The following is a 23773-nucleotide window of genomic DNA, read 5'->3' as shown; positions in this document are numbered from 1 at the left end:
TATATATATATATATATATATATATATATATTGCGAGTTGCATCTCTATCTCTTGATCAATTGTGCTAGAGCAGACCAGAAACATATAAATCTAGATGACAACTGCTTCCCAGACATCTTACAAGACCTTACTGAAATGGAGTTACAGACAATCCAGCAAAGACTCCGCGAAGTGGAAGCCATGTCTGACAAAGACAAGTGGGAATCAAATACACACCGATTTGTTAAATAATGGTGAAATCCCAGACCCGTTTATTGATACAAACGAGAGGGAAGTACAGTGGGTTGGAGAAGAAGATTGGGAATATAAAACCGACTTTAATGGTGGAATTGGCAAGAAACGAGAATTAGTATTCGAAGGACTTGACACTTTTGCTACTATCTACCTCAATGATAAGCAAATTTTGACTACTGCTAACATGTTCAGAACTTATAAATTTGATGTGACAGATTGCCTCCAACAACTGAACGAATTGAGAATTGTTTTCAAAAGTGCCTTAAAACAGTCTAGGGCATTAGAAGAGAAACACGGGAAGCTTACTTGCTTCAATGGGGAGACTTCAAGAGTGCATGCTAGAAAAGCCCAGTACCATTACGGATGGGATTGGGGCCCTTTGCTTCTTACATGTGGCCCATGGAAACCAGTAAAGCTTGTTACTTACTCGGTTGCTAAAATAAACGATTTCTACGTAAAGCCAAGCGTTGATGAAAACCTACAAGCCGACTTGAGTTTCGAGGTAGAAGTTGAATCTATATCTGAAGATTGCCAGTTACTGGTTGAAATTTTTTCACCGACTGGAAAACTCATAAAAACAATCAAGGAATCAGCAAGTAAGTCGAAAACTTATAGTTTCAATCTGATAAAGTTGGAAGACCCAGAATTATGGTATCCAAAGGGTTATGGAGGGCAACCTTTGTATAAGTTTGTAGCAAAATTGCATCAATCAGATCAGATATTTGATTCTGTTGAATCTGAAGTTGGAATTAGAAGAGCTAGATTGGTCCAGGAACCTGTCAAAGGTCAAGATGGGAGCTCATTTTACTTCGAAGTTAATAATATTCCTATCTTCTGTAATGGCTCAAATTGGATCCCATCACATTCATTTTCATGTTCATTAACTGAAGATGATTATATTGATTTAATCAGGCTAGCAGATGAAGGTAACCAAAACATGATCCGGGTGTGGGGTGGTGGATTTTATGAAAATGACATTCTTTATAAGCAGTGTGATAGGTTGGGAATTTTAGTTTGGCAAGACTTTATGTTTGGATGTGCCATCTACCCTGGATACAAAGAGTTTATTGACAATGTCACTCATGAAGTTACCGATCAATTGAAACGATTGAGAAACTACTGTTCCATTGTTTTTTACGTAGGAAATAACGAAGACTACCAGGTTGCAGAAGATTTATACAAGAAAAAAACATTCACTAATGAAGAGCTCCCTGCAAAAACATTATATGAACATATCTTGCCTGATATGGTATCAAAATTAACCAGTGGAGTTGGTTATCAATTTGGGTCGCCCATCAGTCCTAACAAAGGGGTTCCGACAACAGATACAACAGAGGGTGATATTCATCAATGGAATGTGTGGCACGGAACTCAAGAGAAATACCAAGATTGGGGAAAGTTAGTCGGTCGGTTTGTTTCTGAATTTGGAATGTTAGCCTTCCCTGATATTAAGACACTCAAAGAGTGTATAACTGAAGAAAAACAATTATATCCCCAGCTGGAAACCATGGATCACCATAATAAGTCCATTGGTTTTGAAAGAAGATTAGCCTTGTATGTAATGGAAAATTTTCTGGTTTCATCGATGGCTCTACCAGACTGGATTTACATTACACAGTTAATGCAATCGGACTGTCTTGCGTATGCTTACAGAAATTGGAAGCGTGAATGGGGCTCTACCAATGTAAGAAAATGTGGTGGGGCATTAGTATGGCAGATCAATGATTGTTGGCCCGTTACCAGTTGGGCCATTATCGACTTTTATCATAGACCAAAGTTGGCATATTATGCTATCAAGAGAGAATGCCAACCATTAGTTTTGGGAATCTACAGAACCGAAACCAGACAGAGACAGCCAGGGGAGCCTGACCTTGAAAAGCAGGCTCCGTTACATGACTATGCTCCTCGCGAGTATACCATCGATATCTGGGGCGTTAATTCAACATTGCAGGAGTTCTCGGGGACCCTTGAGGTGGAAATATATCATTGTGAGACGGGTGAGTTGGTGTTAAAGTTGCCCAAGTCCAAAATTACCCTAAAACCTAACCAAACTACGGAATTAGTCACCAAAACCAAGATTGACTCCAACAAACTTGTAGTGCACGCCAAACTAGTTGACTCCGCTGGCAAGTTGGTCTCAAACACTAGCGATTGGCCCCAGCCCCTCAAACACATTTCCTGGCCAAAGCACACCAAGGTTGACGTATCTATTCCTGAAAACGGCACTATAAAGTTGTCCACTAACCACCCTGTAAAAGGTGTCGCATTAAATATCGAAGGTGATTATTTCCTTCATGATAATTCCGTCGATTTATTGCCCAATAGCGATCACTACATAAAAGTTGATAATCTTAAGGTTGATGACGTCGCTAAAATCTCGTTAAACTACTTAAAATAGAATATATAGTTATATATAGTTCCACTTCCTGTTATTTGTCATACTCTCGTATAGTTAATGCAAATTGCAGCCAATTGTAACTAGTGCAGCGTAAGCAAATGTATGCCGATACCGGTCTAAAATACTCCGATTCCGCTGTGATTTCCCCATAAGTTACCCGGTAAAGAATTCTTAATTCTTAAGTGGGAGTATTTTATAAAGTTCTGCGAAAATAGTCTATTTAACTAGTATATATTTCTTAAGTGGGATTTGTCAATAACACTACCTATTGCTTCCCATCACGCGATTTCTTTCTTTTGCTTCTTTTTATTACGCTTTATTAGTCCATATTACAAATCGATATAAAAATTTTAGTAATAGTCTATATATATAAGTTTTGGAAATCGTATCATCTTGAATCAAAGTGGAATTGAAAGATAAAGATGACTAGAATCTTATTATTATTGCATCCAACGGCTGTGACTGATGAACAATTAGTGACTAGGGTAAAGAGTGAAATAAGCAATAAGAATAGCGCTGCAGATGTTGTACAACATATAATTGATAGAGTTGCGAATAAGATAGTTAAATTGGAAGACAAGGCATTTAATGAAGTGATATATATCAATCCTAATGAAGGAGAAATCAATAGGCAGTTGCCAGTGCTGACAATAACGATTATATATGATAGTTTGATTGAAGATGGAGTTTTCAAAGGAGATTTACCCACTAACCAAAATTTGGACGCTATCATGTCGGGCTTTATAGTGAACGAACAGGGCGAATGGGTGAAGCCAAAGGCAGCGGGAGAGACTGTATCGATTCCATTGAAAAAGAAGACGGTAACTGTGGGTGATGGAAGCAAACAAAACTTGCCATCGTTCAAGAAACTTTCACCCACACAGACAACTGTTGGGTTAACCGACACATCAGCATCTAATACAGATGAGGAGAATGACGACGCTAATTCGAAGCGTAAGTTACAAGAAACAAAACTTGCATACTTTTCTGAGTCTGATGACGAAGATGAGGAAGATCAAATAATAGATGAAAATGACCTTATTTCTGAAGCACGTACTGCCAACTTGGTTGTGCCTAAGAAGTGTGAATTGCCTAATGGTAAGAAAAGAAGAAAGGCGTGTAAAGATTGCACTTGTGGGTTGAAGGAATTAGAAGCCAAGGAAACATCAGAAAAACTGAACTTGCAAAACACATTACTCGGTCAAATGGTGCAGCTGGCAAATTTGGAGGCAATGAAGATTGAAGAAAAGATGAAAAATGCTGTCAAATTTAATGATAATGACTTGGCAGAAATTGACTTTACAGTTGAAGGTAAAAAGGGTGGCTGTAGCTCTTGCTCCTTGGGAGATGCATTCAGATGCGACGGTTGTCCATACTTAGGGTTACCTCCTTTCAAGCCAGGTGAAGTAATTTCAATCGACAATTTTGGAGAAGATATCTAAATGTATGCATAAGTAATACACTGGTTCAATCCAGTGTAAATACTAAATAGAAATGGTAGGATAGTAATATTACAATTTTGGGATAAATTAAATGGATTGTAGAATTCTCAGATATATGAGTACCAATCGACAAATATTTAAACCAGTAGACTAACCAGAATTCTTAGAAGGTAGAATATTTGATGATGCCTTATTTGGGAATATAGTCCCACACGGGGATATTGCTATGATGCGGCTAGTAGTGGCCATAGTTAAGCTGTTAACATGTAGCCTTCCTTACCTAGGTGTTCTACTCAATTTTAACGCTATTAACATAGAATTATATGCCTTACTTAAGATTTCTATCGCAAATCTACATCAAGAAGTATGATTATGTCTTACTAGAGGAAGCAGATAACTAAAAACCCATTAGCTATAATTTTAAGTCTTAGACCAGCGATTTGTAAATTCTATCCAGGAGTTTCTTTACGATACCTCCTTATTCGACACACCTTAAACTATGTTCTCACAAGCATTTGAAATCTCACCACCGTGCCTAATTTTATATATAGCGCTATGAAGAGTCGAACTCGGTATCACTCTAATGCATCCCCAGTTTAGCCGCCAAATAGCCGCTAAAAATCCCACACAACAATAGTCGCTAATCGCCCCACGCTTCTAGAGTACTATTGGGCGTTCTTCTGACTTTCCCGGCTTTAATCCTCTATGTATCACCTTAACACTTGCATACAAATTCCATAATGTTTATTTCCTATAAACGCCCTGCACATCTGCCCGCCTCAACAATTAATCCGGGTACCTTAGTAGATGCCTTAATAGACGGAAGACTAGTATCCGCTCGAAATCCTGTTTCCTTGGCTTGTGGCTCTTTATACCTTGAAGTTGACAGGCAAGGCTACACTATTCGTCTGAAGGTAGGACTCAGCCTAAGCGCATGTCGGCCTTAATGCATTCCCCTATTATTTACAAACTTAGTTTCAGGCCTAACGGACTTAGAATAAAACACATCGCTCGTAATCACAATTTGCCGATTCATTTTCACATATGCAAGCATATGCATCTCTTATTTTGAGCATCTGGCATAGAAGACATAATAGGCAGTAGAGCTTATCTATGCATATCAAGATGACGACATTACGACATCGAGCTACGACTTTCAATTGGTTGTTCAAGAAACCAGGAGACACTTAAAGTGTTCCCGCTTATGTAATCTGATCCCGCATGTCTATACCGATATTCGCAGCATAGAATCCCGCCTCATACAAGGTCATTAATTACGTTCGATTTCCATATACCCCTTAATGTAAAATAAAAGTAAAGGTACGCTTGTGAAATCTGCTAGGTTGCGTGGGGGCTCTGCCAAATTAACTAAAAAGCAGTCGTGCGATGCTGGCGTGTAGCCTGGTCTTGCAAAAGGAAGTGCTGTTGGTCAAATGTATTTCAAGAGCAAAATCTTCAAATTAGATCCGCAGGAATATTTGATATTTTAGCAGTAATGGTGTAGAGAGCGTTTGAACCTTTTGACGTGCTTGCACACAAAATCAAATAAGGAACATAATGATTAAGCTGCGAAGGAGTGGCTTTTGCAATACGGGCTTTCATTGAAATTCATCTTGATCGATATGAAAACTCACCCAAGCTTTTTCAATCAATAGATATATGCAATAGATATATACAATAGACTTTACAAAGACGTATCCAAGGGCGAATATCGTAAAAATGTAGAATTTACATTAATAAATAACTAAAATACAATAACTTTACTAGCAGATATCTACCCTAATTAAATTCCAGACATAATTAAGGACGTAGAAATAACGTCAGATTGAAGTTGTGAGTGTTTAGGACTGTTGATGCATATTACCAAACTCAAATCCATAATTTGAACCCATAGGTGTTGGTAATGAGTTGAATCTTGCAGATTGAGGATTTTGATCGTAGCTAATTTGCATTTGAGAAGCATTAATAGGATTCAAAAACTCAGAATTTGCTTGGTTAATAGTAGGAATTGCCTGCCCAGGGATTGCTGATAAGGGAGAAGCCTTATCCTGTTGCAATTGTTGTTGTAACTGCTGTTGGTTTATAACGTTCATATCGTTGTTAAACGCAAATTGGAAGTTTTGTTGTGGGTAAGGGTTAGGTGGAACAATGAATTGCGTCAATGGAACATTGACCAAAGGTTGCCCACCAGGGTTACTTGATGTCATGTTCTGCGGTATTGGGGTCTGTAAATTGGCAGATGAAGCAACTTGTTGCTGTTGCATCTGCATGTATTGTTGATATTGACCTTGTTGCAACTGATACATTTGTTGATTGTGCAATTGAACCTGTTGCTGTTTCAATGATTTTTGTCTACAGGCTGGACAACCCTTGTTTTTACCGTTTCTTCTGGGGGTGTACTTGTAGCCTGGATACTTCTTAGCATGAGCTACTTTTTCTTCTTCAGCCAACTTATTCCAGTGGTTCTTTTCAGAAGCCGAAAGTGATCTCCATCTTCTCCCTAACTCTCTCGACACATCGGGGTTGGTTCTTATGACACTTCCTTCTTCCAATACCAGCTGATGGTTCTTTTGACGGAATAAAATAAATGCATTTCTAGGTCTAGGAATACGATTGGTATTCGTCTTACATGTACACTTTTCAGCTGGAGTAGATGTTGGTGCCCCGTATTGGCTACCTACACTTAGACTCGATGCTGGAGTAGTATTAGCAGATGATGGTTGAGATGTACTTCCACTTTGTGAAAAGACGTCCGGAGATGGTTGTGATTGATACACAAATTTCTGGTCTCCACTTCCGGCTAAGTAGCTCCCCTGGTTAATAGGAATATTCACAAATGTAGGGCTAATCTGCTCCGTACTACCTCCCGTCTGGCTCTGTTGGCCCTGTTGAATTTGCTGATTTTGCTGATTTTGCTGATTCTGCTGTTGGTTAATAGGCATAATCTGCGACAAAGAAGGCAACGTGTGGCTAGCGTGCACTTCCTCGACTGGTATATTATGGTTGGAGTAGTAAACTGCAGTAGACATTTATTCGTATGATTCAAACTATGACTATTGATAAAGGGGACAGAAGCTCACTCTATCTGTTACAACAAATTATTAAAAAAAAAAGTAATAAGTATAGAACAATTTCTTAATAATAATTTTGAAATAATAAAATAATAGCGATATTCCTTCGATTAAATATGTATTAATATTCGAATCTACTAATAGAATAAATCTATACTATCGGACCCAAATTCTATTACTTGGTCGTGTTCGGATGAAAAATTTGCTAGTTTCAATGTGGCTGTATTACCCCCAGAGTGAGCACCAGGGATCTGAATTTAGGCATATGGTGACGGTAATAACAAAAGAAACAATGCATCAATCGGAGACACCTATTGAATTCAGCATCGTATGCGTCGATTGAGAACTTAAGTAAATGCACAACAATATGCATCACAAAAGTAAGGTACGGACCCCCAAGCTGTTAAGTCGGTATGCAAAAAATTTGCTCAAGAAACGTTTGAAGCGGCCACCTATTTGGGTCAAAGCCAGAAAATTACAACTATAAACGATGTCATGAACCTTCCGAGGGCATATTTAAATCGGAGTCAACATAAATGTTAGTTGACTCCATGGCAGTGAATAAGGACTAGATGTGTTAGATACAATTTAGAAGTTGAAGAAAGAGAATCGGCCTGGATATATACAAGAGTGGCAAGATCCATAGCTGGTTTCGGTCGCACGCCAAAGTGTAGAGTAATAAGAAATATCGTGAGATAGATTAGTGATAGATCAAGGTTATTATGAACATTTGCTGAATATCCATTGTAATTTTACCAAAGATATCGTAAGCGGGTCGCAGGGATCTGGTATTATTACTTGTGACGAGCTGTTGAAAGAAACAATACTACGTCATATCAGAAGCTTGATCTCGAGTGGTAAGCGTGGGCATCACTGCCACTATCGTCAATATATTTATTCATGCAGCTCAGAGCTGCATTGTAGTGGTATACAGTTGGACTTGTTTGAGTACAAGGGTTTGCAGTATGGAATTTCAATGTTCATAGATTCGACTAGTTTGTGTGAAATAATGGACTGCATACACATGCTCAAGTACTGCGCAAGTATATATCTCCAGGATAGAATAGGCTTGCTGGATTGGGCAACAAGAAACTCATCGTAACGCAAAATGCGGGAAAAAAAAATACTCCTGTCACGAATATTATTTAGATTCGGTATTGTGTTTGGAAGCCTATACAATTGGCATGATGGTAGGGAACACTTTATTCGCAGTACAATTATTGTTGCACCCTATGATAGATAAACTAGCGCTATTTATCGATCATGCATTGATAGTATGAGACTATTGGGTGGCTAAAAGTGGCAAACATCTGGTCATTCGACAATTTTGATTTAAACAGTCGTGAACCAAATCACAGGCGTAGATACTTGCACGGCCGATGGCGAATTATAGAAGAAATTGAATTGCTAGAACTTGATTATAGTTTGCAGTAGCATGCGATATGGCTATTCTAGGCATTTAGTATATGTATACCAACTAATTTTGAGTATTTCTTTCTGCATGAATTCATGCATCTGAAATTTAGTGCATCCGGTATATACATTTCTTTTTTAGGAAATTTGGGTAACTCCACCAAATTAGGTTTAGTATGCTGTAAACCATATTCTAAGAGATTAAAAACATGACATCATAACCACCTAGCTTTCTGTAGCATGGCAGTAATAGTGAGGATGGCCGTATTCAGGTTCCAAATCACCGATCATGATGGCTAGCTTTTGAGGAGAATTATTTTCATGTTATTTTCATGTATTTCAAGATCCCCCACTCTATATTGCTATATGCTGAATAAAAATCTCAAATATAGAGTCCTCGAGATGGAATATTACTGTATGTAGAATTTTTGTTCTTCACATGACAATAGGTGGTATGTTGTGCGATAGCCAAAATTGCACTATCAGTATGTCACGAACGTGAGTTTTGCATATTAAGAAAGAAGTAAAGACATTTAACCTTAAGACAGATTTGGTTGGCGGGCAGTCGGTCAGGTCGGGCTCGTGACGACATGGAGTAAATACTACCCTATGAGTATCTACAGATGCTGTTATATATTCACGGGCTTAAGCACGCTCTAGTTCCCCATATCTGTTCGATCGGTTATATTGTATTTACCTATTATCAATTGCACTCGTTAACAACGTCGCACAATTCCGTTTATTATTGAGGTTTTTTAAGTTCCAAGAAAAGTCTAAATCGCACACCTTCATAACCTTATCTTGATAGAACATTGCTATTAACTCCGTGGCTATATTGCGTAGTATCTTTTAGTGATGTATCGCTAGTTTTCTAGATTATCATTTCTATTGTATAAAATTCTTGATACTCATTGGAGGATGTCATGTCTGATAAAGCTTATGGTCACATATTCCATACTGCATCAAGAAATTGGCGTGATAATCAGGGATCTCTACAATTACTACATTTGGTCATTGCAAACAAACAGAGTAACCCAAAGATCCAAATGTAGCACCAATGAAAATAAGCAGGCAGCTTCAAAAAGATGCAAGGCCTGTCTCTTGAACAAGTATCGTCAATATGACTGGTGTATTTAGTTGTTGTTAATTGATGCGTTTGTCAGTCTCATGATGTACCACAATAATGGTTCTTCGGTTGTGAATCTGATGAACAATAGACATGGATTAAAAAAATGATAATTCGATGACCGCTTAAACAACTTAAACAATTGGTGCAAAACTAAATGAACGACATCTAGCACGATACTGTTCATATGAATAGGGTAAAACCACATTCAAGCAAGTTATCGTAAAGCGTTGTTCAAACGGTAAGAAAAACTATAGTATTATCGTTTTGTAGTTTAACATTTCCAGACTTTTACACAAAATTCAAACCCGTCCCTTACTTTAGATTCTAGAAAGAAAGAGAGCTTATCGTCTAAATTTGTAAAATTTGAATTTTGCTGCTTAAATAATTGTAAAAGTATTCAATTTTTGTGAATTGCTCGAGAAATAGTGAACTTCAATTAAGCATTTCATGTTTCTGAATCTACCTTCTTATTCAAAAGATATGACTTTCAGGAAACTTCTGGATTATTTATCACCTTATATATTCAAATAGCGTTTGCATGTTTTCGATTCTACGTACTACGTTGCATATCAAGTTTTATTGCACCCATATATTGGTCCGTACACGAAATTTCACAAATAAGGTATATTGATCTTACAGAGCTCTTCAACGGACCCTAACTAAAAGGGTAACTAGAAGTACATATATAACAATAATTAGAGGTGATATACTCGTATTGTGTTTCAATTATACCCAACTCCTGAACTCTTACACATATCGGAAATTGATTATATGAGTGGGCCAGATTATCAGCTAAACTATATAAACGGTGAAGAATTCCCGTACCCTGTGACTATAAATAGGGAAGACTTTCAACAAGAGTTGAATTGTGATAATTTCCAAGTTGATGACTTTTTATATCAAAACCACAGATTTACATCGATAGATTCATTGATCAAGGATTTGACCCATTTGTTAGATAGCCTTAACAACGAATTATTGGATTTAGTTAACAATGACTACACGGACTTCATAAAGCTTGGAAAGTCTATAAATGGAGGTTTACAGTTAATGCATAATATCCAAATAGATTTGCAGAATTTTAACACCAGTTTATCGCTGGTTAAAAAAAACTTCCAAGTTTCCAATGATTTGGTGGCCAACGCATTAGCGAAGAAACAGGAACTAGTCGAATTAAAGACGAAGATAAAGCTATGTCTCTTATTGAATGATCATGTGAATAATTTTGAGAATATACTAAATCTTGATGACTTAAATACTGAAAATGACAAGTTGGTAACAAAATTGAAAACTTTAACAGCTCTATATCTATCGTTGAGCAAACTTTTTGCATTGATAACGTCAAATGAACGTGATGATTCAGTGTCTTTCGTCAATAAGAATTTAAAAGTTAAGATAATGTCACTAAAATTCGAATTTAAGGGCTACTTAGATGAAATGCTAACCAGCTTTAAGTCAAAAAGAATATCCAACCGGGATGTAATACTTGAATTGTTGAATATTTACAAGATAACAGGGCATGAAAGAGATTTTATAAGCATTATGAATAGCAAACTGACTAGTATATAGTTGTAGAGATATAGACATGTGTACCATAATTTACGCGCACCATCATACTGGGGAAATTTTTCTTGGTAATTTCCAGCACCAACCACGAGACGACAAATTAAGTTGACTATAATGTAATATGAAAATATATTCAGTTCAGTTATCATCAGAATTAGACGATTATCAATCTAAATTTAAAATGGTATTGGGAGATTACTTTATTGGAAGACATAATTGGGAAAACGTTGATAAGAACACTTTACCAAAGGATATCCCAGAGGTTGACGAAGTCGGAGCCACCTCTGCACCATTATTATCAGCTTCTTACTTCATTGGCGCTAAATGTAAACCCTATAATGATGATTTCATGATGTGTAAAGATGAGAACAATGGAGGTACCTTAGAATGTTTAAAGGAAGGTAGAAGAGTCACCAGATGTGCCATTTCCGTCTTGTCGGACATAAATAAATACTGTTTTGATGAGTTCAAGTTACACTACGAATGTTTGGAACAAGAAAACCATAGATTGGGACACTGTAGAAACTCCGAATCAGTTTTAAATAAATGTATTTTCCAAAATATGAAGTTAGAAAAGAAAATCCCTGATGTTGAAAACCAAATTCATTTAAACAACAATCCAATCTACCAAGGTACTTCTAAAGATAAGGCCAAGACCGCCGAGTTTTTGAAAGCAAAGGAAGCTAATAATTAGAACACTATTTAATGAACTATATTATTTCTAGAAGTTTTTCTACACTTTGAAAAGGATGATAAAATTTTTTTATTCAATTTCCATAAGGAAGAAATGTTGAACCTTCTTATTCATGTCTTATCTTATTAGAAAGAGTCATAAACTATCATGCATTATCATATTAAGAATCGTTGCTGTCGACCAATTAATTTCTAAAGCTCATTTTTTGATGGCCAGATATCTTTTTTGTTCTTCAAGTATTTCTTATTATTACTATTAGTAAAAATTTTTTATTCACATTGTTCAACTGTTTAGAAATCTAATCCATCTCTTATTATTACATATTTACGTATCAATTAATAAACATTACTATATTCATGTTGAAAACTTATAACATGTTGTATCTGACAGCTTATATAAGCAACACTGGAACTGATCTCACTGAAAAAATTCCTCAAATAATAATAAACTACATCTCCAGTAAGACACGCTAATAAATTGATCAATTGATACAATAAGTCATGTTTGGGTCGACTTCTAATAGTTCAGGTAGTGGGCTCTTTGGTTCAAATAACAATACTGGAAGTGGGTTGTTTGGTGGAGCAAAACCTGCTTCAACAGGGTTTGGTTCAACAACAGGAGGAACAAACCCTGGTTTTGGTGCTAATACTTCAACTAACGCCAATACTGGAGGTGGTGGGCTTTTTGGATCGAATAATAACACCAATACTCAAGGCGGTTCAACAAATGCCACCAATGGCGGTCTTTTTGGTTCGTCAAGCAATGCAGGTGGTAGCAACACAGGTCAACCAGCTAGTGGAGGATTATTTGGTTCACAAAACAATGCTAGCCAGCAAGCTCCTAGTGGAGGATTATTTGGAAATAATGCAAACAGTTCTGCCCCTAATGCTCCTAATGCCAGCGGTGGATTATTTGGCAATTCCAATGCCAACTCTAACAATAATGCCAACAATGCAACGAATCCTAGTGGAGGGTTGTTTGGAAATAAACCGGCTTCAAGCGGAGGGTTGTTTGGAGCTTCAGGAAATACCTCGAATACTGGAGGGGGTCTTTTTGGCTCTAACAATGCTAATAATAATACTACCTCTGGTAACACAGGTGCTACTGGTGGTTTGTTTGGAAATAAACCAGCATCGAGTGGTGGATTATTTGGATCATCCAATAATACATCTAATACTGGGGGTGGTCTCTTTGGTTCCAATAATACTAGTGGCTCTACAGGGGGTGGATTATTTGGATCTAATAATAATGCCTCCGCGAATACGAATCAAGGAAGTGGCGGTTTATTTGGCACTAGTTCAGGTAACTCTCAACAGCCCCCAAATTCTCAGCAAACAGGAGGATTATTTGGACAAAATACAACCAACAATCAGCAACCATCATTCGGCTGGAGTAACCAAAATCAAGCTTCCAATCAAATTTCACAACCGTTATTCGATACTAAAAATAAGCTCAACAATCCAAATCTTAACAACCCTACTTCGACGTTAAATTCAAACAATAACGCAGCATCAAGTTATAATAATTATACTCCCGCTATAAATGATCAGTTAATAAAAATAAAAGAGCAATGGGACCCTAACTCTGCAAAATGTGCCTTGAAAACCCACCTCTATAATAAATTGAGCGACCAGGAAATTAATTTTCTTTTAAATCAACAAAGGCCATCCAACGAATCCCCAGAGGATTGGGATAATGCAATGTCAAATAGACCTAGCCCTAATCATTACCCTACTAAGGTTACATCTTTCACAGATGTAGCTCAAAGGATTGAACTTCAGTTGGATCAAGTAGCAAAGTCGAGAATTCTTTTGAATGGAATAAATGAGAAACAGTCGTCCTTATCATCAAAGCATGATTTAGATAACACCACTAGAATACTTAAGGCCAAAGCAAGACACGTTAAATTACTGAGGAGACTTTTAAGGTTGGCTACTGTTCTAGCAATTTTAAAATTGAAGGGTTATCCATTGTTACCTGAAGAGGAAGAACTTTCTAAACAATTTGATTTATTAAACCAGAAGCTAAATGATCCAAGTGGATCTTTGGGTAAATTGAACGACGTATTTGCAAGATTAGCTATTTTAAAAGAGCGGTCAGAAGATTTATCCTATCAATTTGACTCGTCATTAAATTCGATGAACAACGCTCATGGAAATAATCAAGAATCTCATAGTGAAAAAGATCTTATTGATGACGGTAAGAATAATGATGAAGTTATCAATAGATTATCTAAATTACTTTTAAAACAACAAGTTGGTTTAAATCATTTAAATGACGTTTTAGAGAAAGACTTAGAATCTGTTAATAAATTGACTATTAAAAACTAATTTCATATTGCATTGCTAATTTTTTATTATTATGTATATTATGTATTAAATATTACGTATACTAATCGTAGAACCCTGTAAAACCTAAAGATAGATTTCGTAATTTTAAATTTATTTCCTTCTCTGTTTCAAATGTATTTATATCCGAATGAAGATCCATTAGAGAACTATATTGAATACTGTCATTTCGATTTATGCTAGGGTTTAGTTTCTGTCTACCTATTAAGTGATTAATATGAGGTATGGCCGATGATATCGAAATACTGTCCAACTTATGGAATTTTTGGAAATTGTGTCTCATATGACTTTTGAAATCTGTTAATACGCTATCATTCATTCCATGCTTACTATCACCTTCAGATGCTGCAATAGGTGAAATGAAACAAAATTGATTATTTACAGTTGATGACGATATTGAATACCTTTTATCGTATTTTAATCCATCTCTATTCAACCTGAATTTATATGGTACTTCAATTTCACCATTCATGTATTGTTGATCATTTTCGATGAAAGAATATCGTGGTATTGCACAAATTGATAGTATCGTACTTGTTAACTTAGCCCGTTGGGCCAGTAATTCTGCAATAGTCTCCTCCTTATTTTCGTCTGTTCCATTAAATGGGTCGAGCTGCGATAACTGAGAAGATGGATTATATATCAAAGACGCTTCATTACTGTATGTATTGAGACCAGGTTTACCTCTGCTAACCTCGAAGTATTCTAAAGATCCACCAAGTTTCTTAAAGTTCCGATATAAATGATATACTTCTTTCGCTGTTGTAGGCGATGGGGACATTCGTACTTTCACAAATATATGATGCATAAAGTAAATAGATAATCTATTGTTTATATTCTTGATATTCATAACGTCGTTGGGGCATGGCTTTCTTGATCAGATAATATAGTTGGACAATTATAAGATTTGTAGATAATGCTCGCTTCTATCTTGAAGAGGAAGAGCATCTCAAAAATTTAAGAATGAACTACAATCCTTTAATTAAGCAATGCTGCTGAATAATGATATCATATCCTTAATTACAAGTACATTATCGTTACATTGGAATAAGCCTGTCAATGAAGGTTTTACTGATACACTCATCAAGTTTTATTTGAAGAATAATTCTTTATCTGCATTTCTCATATATACAAAAGCGTTGGGGTTTCCTAGTGAACATGATGAAAGCCTAGGAAAGGAGATTTACAAATTGATTAATGACAACATAAGCACAATTGAACGTTTAATGAAAGTTAGGGCAAAGAGTGATAATGGTACTATGCATAAACGACCTAATAATAGTTTGGAAAAGAAGAAAAACGACAAGAACACTAAAAAACCAAAACTTGCATTGTCTTTTGACAACGATGAAGATCTAGAAGAAGAATTAAACAATCTAGACCCAAATCCAAAGGTTAATTTAGGTAAAAATAACTTTAAAAGGATACGATCTAACAATACATCTCCGTACGATGATGACAGGTTTATTGATGATTCCTTAGAATTGAGTTTAGAACACGAAAATAAGGCAACAAACGGACCAAAATTTAAATTCAAAAAAATAAAGAAAGAAGATGCATTAAGAATAAAAGAAGATGAGATACATCCTCCAACAAAGGCAGCGTCCAAGGACGATTCTAAGGAACCCAATGAAAAGGCTAAAGTGCCAAACATGACTAAAGATCATAATGCAAAGCTTTCACTTTCAGAGTTAGCGAATTTGGAAAAACAACTGAAATTTGATACAATCAAAGAAGCCATACCTCTAGATACATTTTCTGACCATGATAGTGATTTAGAAAATGATAGAGAATGGTATACAATAGATGAGCTCGATCATAATCACGACGATTTTGAGGAGGAAAATTTCACTGCAACAACAAAGAAAGTATCTAATAATAAGAGATCTAAAGAATTTACAAAACATGATAGTACGGGGGGAGCATTTGACGATATAACTGGAGAATATTATGACTATGACCATGACCAGGATCAGGCACAGGACTTTTCACGTATAACTATTACATCTCACTATTTAATTCCACCATTCCTAGATGATTCTAAAGAATATTTATCCTTACAAATTGGACACGATAGAAACGAATCTAAGATCAGAGGGATAGGGCCTACAATTTCTCCCATAAAGGACCCAGAATCCGAACTAGCTGCAATGGCTAAACAAGGAAGTATGGTTGTGAAAGAAAGGAAATCGAAAAACGAAAGGGGCAGACAAGCTAAAGAGAGATCCAGTCTTACTGGTACGGCATTGGGAAATGTATTGGGTATTGAAACCGACGATAAATCGAACGGTAACAATGAAAAATTACATGAAAACAAATTCTCAGACGAAAACGAGGAAGAGGTCCAGGAGGAAAACTTATCAATTCAAGAACAGAGACGTTCTTTGCCCGCCTTTGCTGTCAAAAAGGATTTATTAAGAACTATTGCAGAAAACCAAGTAACTATTGTGATAGGGGAGACAGGTTCCGGTAAAACTACACAATTAACTCAGTACTTATACGATGAGGGATTCGGCTCGAATTTAGAACAACTGGGCAAAAAAAGGATGATAGGTTGTACTCAACCACGTCGTGTGGCTGCTATGTCTGTGGCAAAAAGAGTTAGCGAAGAAATGAATTGTAAGTTAGGAGACGAGGTAGGATTTGCGATTAGATTCGAGGATAAAACTAACCCCCGTAAGACAGTGATAAAATATATGACAGATGGTGTTCTATTAAGAGAAATATTAATGGATCCTGATTTAGAAAAGTATTCCTGTATCATCATGGATGAAGCACACGAAAGGTCCTTGAATACTGATGTGCTATTAGGACTCTTTAAAGTACTTTTAACAAGAAGAAAGGACTTGAAATTAATTGTTACTAGTGCAACTATGAATGCTGATAGGTTTACAAGATATTTCGGAAATGCCCCTCAATTTACCATTCCAGGAAGAACCTTCCCAGTTGATGTATTATTTAGCAAAGGTGGATGCACGGATTATGTTGAGACAGCTGTTAAACAGGTTTTAACTATTCATTTGCAAAACAGTGCAAAATACAATACTAATGATGGTGATATTTTAGTTTTTATGACTGGTCAAGAGGATATAGAGGTTACATGTGAATTACTTCAGGAAAAACTTGACTCATTAGATAACCCCCCGCCTTTAGATATCTTTCCCATCTTCTCTACAATGCCTGCAGATTTACAAAAAAAGATATTTTACAAGACGAACTTAAAAAGGAGAAAGGTTGTTGTGGCCACGAATATTGCAGAAACTTCTTTAACAGTCGACGGTGTTAAATATGTCATTGATACGGGGTTGGTAAAGTTAAAAGTTTATAATCCGAAATTGGGAATGGATATGTTGCAGGTAATTCCAATATCTATGGCAAATGCTCAACAACGTAGTGGTAGAGCCGGGAGAACCGGCCCTGGTGTGGCGTATCGCTTATATACTGAAAGGTCTGCTGAAGAACAAATGTATTTACAACCCATTCCCGAAATACAAAGGACCAACTTGAGTAATGTCATGTTGCAATTAAAATCCTTGAAGATCGAGGATGTTCCAAATTTTCCATTTTTAGACCCGCCTCCGAAAGATTTACTCAGCTGTTCACTTTATGATTTGTGGAGCATAGGTGCTATTGATAATTGTGGCGAATTAACTCAATTGGGTCAGTCTATGTCTAAGTTTCCAATGGAGCCTACGTTGGCCAAGTTAATCTTGTTATCCTGCGACCCAAAGTTTCATTGCTCAGAAGAAATTATAACTATAGTAGCTATGCTATCAGTACCATCAGTTTTCTATAGACCAAAAGAAAGGGCAAATGAAGCAGATGCAATTCGTGAGAAGTTTTCAATATCGGAGTCAGATCATTTAACTTTGCTTAACATTTATAATCAATGGAAATCACATTCAGAAAAACCACAGATGAACATGAAACGATTAACAAATTGGTGTACTAGAAACTTTTTCCATAGCAAGTCATTATTAAGAGCTAGAGACATTAAGAACCAATTATTACTTATTATGGAAAAAAGTAGACTAAAACTCTTAAAGTCAAGATCAGACGAAGATATTAGAAAATGTCTTTGCGCATCTTTCTACCAGCAACTGGCTAAGCTAGTAAAGATTAATATTGGTAATACTGGAAATTCAGAATATATTCATTTGCGACATAATTATATGAAAATGTATTTGCATCCGACATCAGCTTTGAATGGGGGAACTAGTATGGCACCAGCATATGTTGTTTATCATGAATTAATTTTAACCAATAAGGAATATATGAGCTGTGTTACTAGCGTGGACCCCTTATGGCTATTAGAGTTTGGATACATATTTTTTGAGGTCTCACCTAAGGTTCAAGCTAGAATCACTGATCATATTGATTTTAGCTTAATGGATCCAGCTCAATTAAAAAGATCTTTGGAAGAAGATAGGGTAAAATACCAAGCTAAATTGCAAGAGAAGAAACTTAAAAAGAAGAATAATAATAATTGCAGTATAAGCAAAAGCAAGTTCAATAAAAGACGAGCGTTTTAGTTTATGTACATATATTTAGGCTCTATAATACAAGATTCTATAAGTATTTTTATTTAATTAGTTGAGCAAAATATTATCAAGCAATCTGATTTTTTCGGTGCTATTTTCTTTAGGAACCCTTATAGCAGTAGAAACAATTGCGCCGACTCCAGGTTCCACATATTCTAAATCTTCTAAAGATTCTGGATGACTTACGGCAAGGTATTCCATTTCAAATTCGAAGTCCGCCTTATTGAATATTGACATGATACGCTCTATTATTTCCGATGACTTAACACGCATACTTTGTGAATGCGTATTGTAATATATTTCACCGTTTTGTAAAGCTTCATATATGACAGCAGCTCTTTTCTTTGCAGGATCAGTTAAGTATGCATTTCTAGACGATAAAGCCAATCCATAAGGTTCTCTTGAAGTTGGCAAGACTCTCACTTTGGTGTTAATCAACAAATCTTTGACTAAGTTTTTAATTACAACGTATTGCTGAGCGTCCTTTTGGCCAAAATAGATCTGATCTGGAGTTACAACATTTAACAACTTAGTAACTATAGTTGCCACACCTCGGAAAAATTGTGGCCTCTGAGCTCCCTCTAATTGTTCTGAACAGCCTAAAACAGAAACGAAAGCACCTCTTTGCTTATTAACGTCCAAAGTTATTCCTGATGGATACATCTCCGAAACCTTTGGAACAAAAATTGCATCTACTTTTTTACCCTTGAAATTGGATAAGGTTTCCATGTCAGTATCGAGTGATCTAGGATACGCTTCTAGATCTTCATGCGGAGCAAACTGAGATGGGTTAACAAATATCGAAACCACTGTCCGATCATTTTCACTAAGCGACTGTGAAACCAAAGAGCAGTGTCCAGCATGTAAGGCTCCCATAGTTGGAACAAAACCCACTGATTCTCTATTCAAGAGGCACAGAAGTCTCCATTGTCTGACTTGTTGTATAGTGCGCAACACTCGAATCGGGGTAGACGATGTTAAAGTCATAGTATGATGACTTAAAGTAGATTAGATTATAAAACCGAAAAAAAATTTTTACGATCAGCTCCACACTAAAAAAAAAACTGAAGTAGCAAGGAACAAGCACAATTTTATAAGTGCTAGTACTTATTCACAAGCAAATTTTGATGTTGTAGTAATGATATATCCTAGAAGTATAAAACTGGATAGTTCGGTATTAATAAGTCTTCAACGGAGGTTGCACCTTATTAGCCGAGGTTAATATATTGCGGAGAATCTACTATAAATAGTGTCGGTTGCACCGATATGAAATATGTTTAAAACTGCAAATCAAAGACCATCATGTCGAAATTATATACACTTGAGAAGAAAACAACAGATGCCGCTTTTCCAAGGGTCCCAGGCAGTACGATACTATCGAATGACAGATTGAAAATTGTGTACAACAAGTACTTAACTGCTAGAGGTGCCATCTCTAAAGATAAGATCAAAGTCAATTTAATATTTGCACATGGTACTGGAATGAATAAGTCTATTTGGAATTACCATATCAAGAAATTGTTCGAACATTCACAATCAGCATCAACATGGGTATTGAATTCAGTTTTATCAATTGACGCAATCGGACACGGTGATTCCTCATTGCTTAATGAGGGTAAGATCGGCTGGGTATATAAATGGGAAGACGGAAGTAAAGACATTATACAAGTTATTAAGCATGAACAGCAAACCACAAATGAATTTGTAAATAATGCCAGCACTAAGAACATTTTGATTGGACATTCTTTGGGTGGATTTATGGCGGTTGTAGCGGGTTTCTACGAACCAAGCATGTTCGATGCGGTTATCCCAGTGGAGGGAGTTTTATTCATGGATCCAAAGACTGATGGACGTTTTCTCGGTATTTTCTCCAAACTATCTTCGATTCTAATTGACAGATTTGAGAGTGAAGAAGAGTATAATGATTATTTCACCAAGTTTTCTATTTACAAGGCATTTCATCCTGAAGTTTTGAAAGATTTTATGGAAGATGAGAAAGCAACATATGTTGATCCCGAAACTAAAGAGACTAAGTTCATGACCAAAGCCTCAACAACAAATCAAATGACTACTTATTATTCTGCTAGGATATCAATCCCTCTTGTTATGGAGATATTTCCACTTTTGACAGTACCACTTGTCCATGTGATCGGTAGTAAGGCTACCTGGAACCCCCCACAGAGTATTAAATTTATTCGTGATGCTGTACCAAAAGAATATTTGTTGGATGCAATTGACATACCTGAGGGTGAGCACTTAGTTAATGGAAATGATCCGGATGCATTAGTTAAAATTATCGAAGATACTATTAAGAAGAGAGTTAATACTGCTATAGAAATTAGACCAAACGATCCAGAAGTTAAATATGGTGGTAATAAGAGTGAAATTTTGAAGAGTCAATGGGATTTAACAATGTCTCTCATAGACGAACAACTCAAAGCTTCAAAAGAAGCGGCAAAAAAGCAAAAAGCTTCTAAATTATAAATCAATTACATACAGTAGAGACAATATAATATATAAAGTTTTATAATAGCGTTGGTATATTTCCGAGATTTGAAGCTGGGGTAAAAGCTAGATTATTAGGGTAAAATTTTAGAGCACAACGTACAAACTTGACCATCTATGAACAAACAATCTGTAAAAGAGGTAATAAGAAAGCACAATAATTCTAAATTGTAAACCAGTTACATATTGTAGATACAAACATACTTTTCTTGAGTGCGCTGCAACCATATTTCCAGGATACAAATATATGATGTATTCCTACTAGGTTTAAAATACTGTAAGAATGCTTTCAAGACAGATACGTCAAATATATCATACTTTGTTTGATAGTCTCAAGCATACTTTCAAGTTAGAAACATAAACATATACCCGTTCTATATTTAATATATAAATTCAACCGAGGTCGGAGCTTCTTTCCGAGATTTGAATCTTGGGGTAACAACAGCTTATATAGTACCAACGTTCTTCATTATGATGTCGGTATTAAATGTTTAAACACAATGCATCCAAATAGACCAGAATTATATACGCATGAAGTTAAAGCAGCTGTGGCAAATTTTCCAAGACAGAAGGGAGCTGTTTTGTTAGAAAAATCACTGGACAGTGTGGAAGATAACACATTAAAGATATGTTACAGAAGGTACCAAGGTAAGTCCAATACCTTGTCGCTGTCTAAAACTAAGCTTAACCTCGTATTTTTCCATGGAACAGGTATGAATAAAGGATTATGGCATTATCATATTGACAAATTATTTGAATTTTTCAATTCGGGACAGGATAATGGCACTAACCTACACTTGAATGTAGTTTGTGCTTTTGATGCTGTAAACCATGGCGAATCGGCGGAATTAAATAGGGAAAAATTGGGATATGTTTATGATTGGCGGGATAGTTCGAAGGATGTTGTAAAAGTTTTGGCAGAAGACGAAGCAGCTACATTTGTTGATGCTGAGAATAAGATATCGATAATGATAGGACATTCTATGGGTGGATTTATTACCCTTTATAGTGCATATTTAGCACCAGCATTATTTGACTCATGTATAGTAGTAAATCCCGTTGCTCATGTCAGTCCTTTTGAGTACGCCGAGAGAGATAAAGAGTTTAAAGATTGGTACGAAGGTAACTACATGAAAGACGAATTTGATATACAAGATGGAAGCAATTGGTATAGAGAAATAGAAACTTTTCTCAGGAATGGTTCGTTCTATAGGAGATTCCATCCAGGTGTTTTGGCATGTATGGTGAAGGATGAATTGCCTACAGCAGTTAGAGAATCACCCAATGCAGCGTACAAAAAAATCAAGTTGAACACTACTGTGGCATCGCAAATTCATACGTACTGGGGGATGAACAAATCGGTTCCCTATGGTATGGCGATACTTAACCAAGTTGAAATCCCAGTATTCCATGTTGTCGGTGATCTTGATATTTCCAGTGGTGAAGCCAGACACTTTATTAGAAACAGTCTCCTGCAAGTTGTTCAAGGTGTCAACTTACCAAATGCTAAACACTTAGTAAATGGAGAAGATCCTGATCGAATTATAGAGTTGTTCACTCTGTTTATACAAGAAAGAGAAGTGATATACTCAGAGAAAGCGCTCATAGATGAAAAATACCTTGTTAAGAAATATGGTAAAAACTATAGAAAAGTTCTTTCGGACTCAAGATTAGACATGCTTAAGAAAAACGGTGCCGTAGCACCTAAGTTATAATACATAGATATAGAGATATTTTATTGATATAGTTTAAAGACTCAATAGTTATATTTATCACATATGATTTAGATTGCAATAAATGCAAGAATATCATATATCACGTGATATATTAATTTTTTTTTTTTAAAAATTAATTTCTGTTCTCATCTTAAATTTTTTTCTATCTACTTCAACTTACCTACTCTACAGTAACTGAACTGTAAACTGTGATAATTGATAGCAAGAGTTGAATACAAGATGGCTTCAAGGGAATTAGTGTTATCTTTAATTTCTGATTATTTAGAAAGGAATGCCGAATTAGCCAAGGTTTCCAAGGCATTGACCAAAGAGATATCGAAACAGTCTATTGATTTACCAAGCACTGAAGATAAATTAGAAGACTTAATAACTCAGCACAAAGAGGCTGGGAAGGAAAGTGACAATGAGTCATCAGACGAGTCTAATAATTCTGACAGTGATAGCTCCGATAGTGATAGCTCAGATTCAGACTCAGACTCGGAATCGGAAAGTTCAGACTCAGAATCCGACTCAGATTCAAAATCAAAAACTGATAGCTCAGACAGCTCCGACTCAGACAGTTCTGACTCAGATAGCTCAGACTCCGATTCAGACTCCGACTCAAAATCTAAATCTAAATCTAAATCTAAGTCCGACAGCTCCGACTCAGACAGCTCAGACTCAGACAGCTCCGACTCAGACAGCTCCGACTCAGA

At 36.2% G+C, this 23773-nt stretch overlaps 12 protein-coding genes across 12 annotated transcripts; 9 read left to right on the top strand and 3 right to left on the bottom strand.

The window, feature by feature from the left end:
* Window positions 1–95: 95 nt before the first annotated feature.
* On the top strand, window positions 96–2633 carry AC631_04937 (uncharacterized protein; the record flags this gene model as incomplete). The annotated part of the gene is made up of 1 exon (XM_015613766.1): window positions 96–2633. One exon carries the CDS (start codon window positions 96–98, stop codon window positions 2631–2633), a length of 2538 nt encoding a protein of 845 aa, XP_015465417.1.
* A 422-nt stretch (window positions 2634–3055) lies between these two features.
* Window positions 3056–4075, top strand: DRE2 (electron carrier; the record flags this gene model as incomplete). The annotated part of the gene is made up of 1 exon (XM_015613765.1): window positions 3056–4075. One exon carries the CDS (start codon window positions 3056–3058, stop codon window positions 4073–4075), a length of 1020 nt encoding a protein of 339 aa, XP_015465416.1.
* Window positions 4076–5916: 1841 nt separating this feature from the next.
* Window positions 5917–7104, bottom strand: RFG1 (HMG domain-containing transcriptional repressor; the record flags this gene model as incomplete). Its single annotated transcript, XM_015613764.1, has 1 exon — window positions 5917–7104. The coding sequence occupies one exon, from the start codon at window positions 7102–7104 to the stop codon at window positions 5917–5919; it is 1188 nt and encodes a 395-aa protein (XP_015465415.1).
* A 3355-nt stretch (window positions 7105–10459) lies between these two features.
* AC631_04934 (Golgi transport complex subunit) lies at window positions 10460–11257 on the top strand (the record flags this gene model as incomplete). The annotated part of the gene is made up of 1 exon (XM_015613763.1): window positions 10460–11257. One exon carries the CDS (start codon window positions 10460–10462, stop codon window positions 11255–11257), a length of 798 nt encoding a protein of 265 aa, XP_015465414.1.
* Window positions 11258–11375: 118 nt separating this feature from the next.
* AC631_04933 (uncharacterized protein) lies at window positions 11376–11948 on the top strand (the record flags this gene model as incomplete). The annotated part of the gene is made up of 1 exon (XM_015613762.1): window positions 11376–11948. The coding sequence occupies one exon, from the start codon at window positions 11376–11378 to the stop codon at window positions 11946–11948; it is 573 nt and encodes a 190-aa protein (XP_015465413.1).
* Window positions 11949–12448: 500 nt separating this feature from the next.
* Window positions 12449–14278, top strand: AC631_04932 (FG-nucleoporin; the record flags this gene model as incomplete). The annotated part of the gene is made up of 1 exon (XM_015613761.1): window positions 12449–14278. The coding sequence occupies one exon, from the start codon at window positions 12449–12451 to the stop codon at window positions 14276–14278; it is 1830 nt and encodes a 609-aa protein (XP_015465412.1).
* A 61-nt stretch (window positions 14279–14339) lies between these two features.
* Window positions 14340–15077, bottom strand: AC631_04931 (uncharacterized protein; the record flags this gene model as incomplete). Its single annotated transcript, XM_015613760.1, has 1 exon — window positions 14340–15077. One exon carries the CDS (start codon window positions 15075–15077, stop codon window positions 14340–14342), a length of 738 nt encoding a protein of 245 aa, XP_015465411.1.
* A 208-nt stretch (window positions 15078–15285) lies between these two features.
* AC631_04930 (DEAH-box RNA helicase) lies at window positions 15286–18828 on the top strand (the record flags this gene model as incomplete). Its single annotated transcript, XM_015613759.1, has 1 exon — window positions 15286–18828. One exon carries the CDS (start codon window positions 15286–15288, stop codon window positions 18826–18828), a length of 3543 nt encoding a protein of 1180 aa, XP_015465410.1.
* A 57-nt stretch (window positions 18829–18885) lies between these two features.
* On the bottom strand, window positions 18886–19713 carry PAN6 (pantoate--beta-alanine ligase; the record flags this gene model as incomplete). Its single annotated transcript, XM_015613758.1, has 1 exon — window positions 18886–19713. The coding sequence occupies one exon, from the start codon at window positions 19711–19713 to the stop codon at window positions 18886–18888; it is 828 nt and encodes a 275-aa protein (XP_015465409.1).
* A 426-nt stretch (window positions 19714–20139) lies between these two features.
* On the top strand, window positions 20140–21321 carry AC631_04928 (triglyceride lipase; the record flags this gene model as incomplete). The annotated part of the gene is made up of 1 exon (XM_015613757.1): window positions 20140–21321. One exon carries the CDS (start codon window positions 20140–20142, stop codon window positions 21319–21321), a length of 1182 nt encoding a protein of 393 aa, XP_015465408.1.
* A 521-nt stretch (window positions 21322–21842) lies between these two features.
* AC631_04927 (alpha/beta hydrolase) lies at window positions 21843–23057 on the top strand (the record flags this gene model as incomplete). Its single annotated transcript, XM_015613756.1, has 1 exon — window positions 21843–23057. The coding sequence occupies one exon, from the start codon at window positions 21843–21845 to the stop codon at window positions 23055–23057; it is 1215 nt and encodes a 404-aa protein (XP_015465407.1).
* A 240-nt stretch (window positions 23058–23297) lies between these two features.
* Window positions 23298–23707, top strand: AC631_04926 (uncharacterized protein; the record flags this gene model as incomplete). Its single annotated transcript, XM_015613755.1, has 1 exon — window positions 23298–23707. A coding segment is annotated over one exon (410 nt), but the record flags the coding sequence as incomplete, so codon positions are not given.
* Window positions 23708–23773: the final 66 nt, after the last annotated feature.

The sequence above is a fragment of the Debaryomyces fabryi genome (assembly GCF_001447935.2).
Source record: "Debaryomyces fabryi strain CBS 789 chromosome Unknown contig00154, whole genome shotgun sequence".
In the NCBI taxonomy this organism is placed as follows: domain Eukaryota; kingdom Fungi; phylum Ascomycota; class Pichiomycetes; order Serinales; family Debaryomycetaceae; genus Debaryomyces; species Debaryomyces fabryi.
The sequence above is the reverse complement of the archived record's forward strand: the minus strand, read 5'-3'. Positions and strand labels throughout refer to the sequence as shown.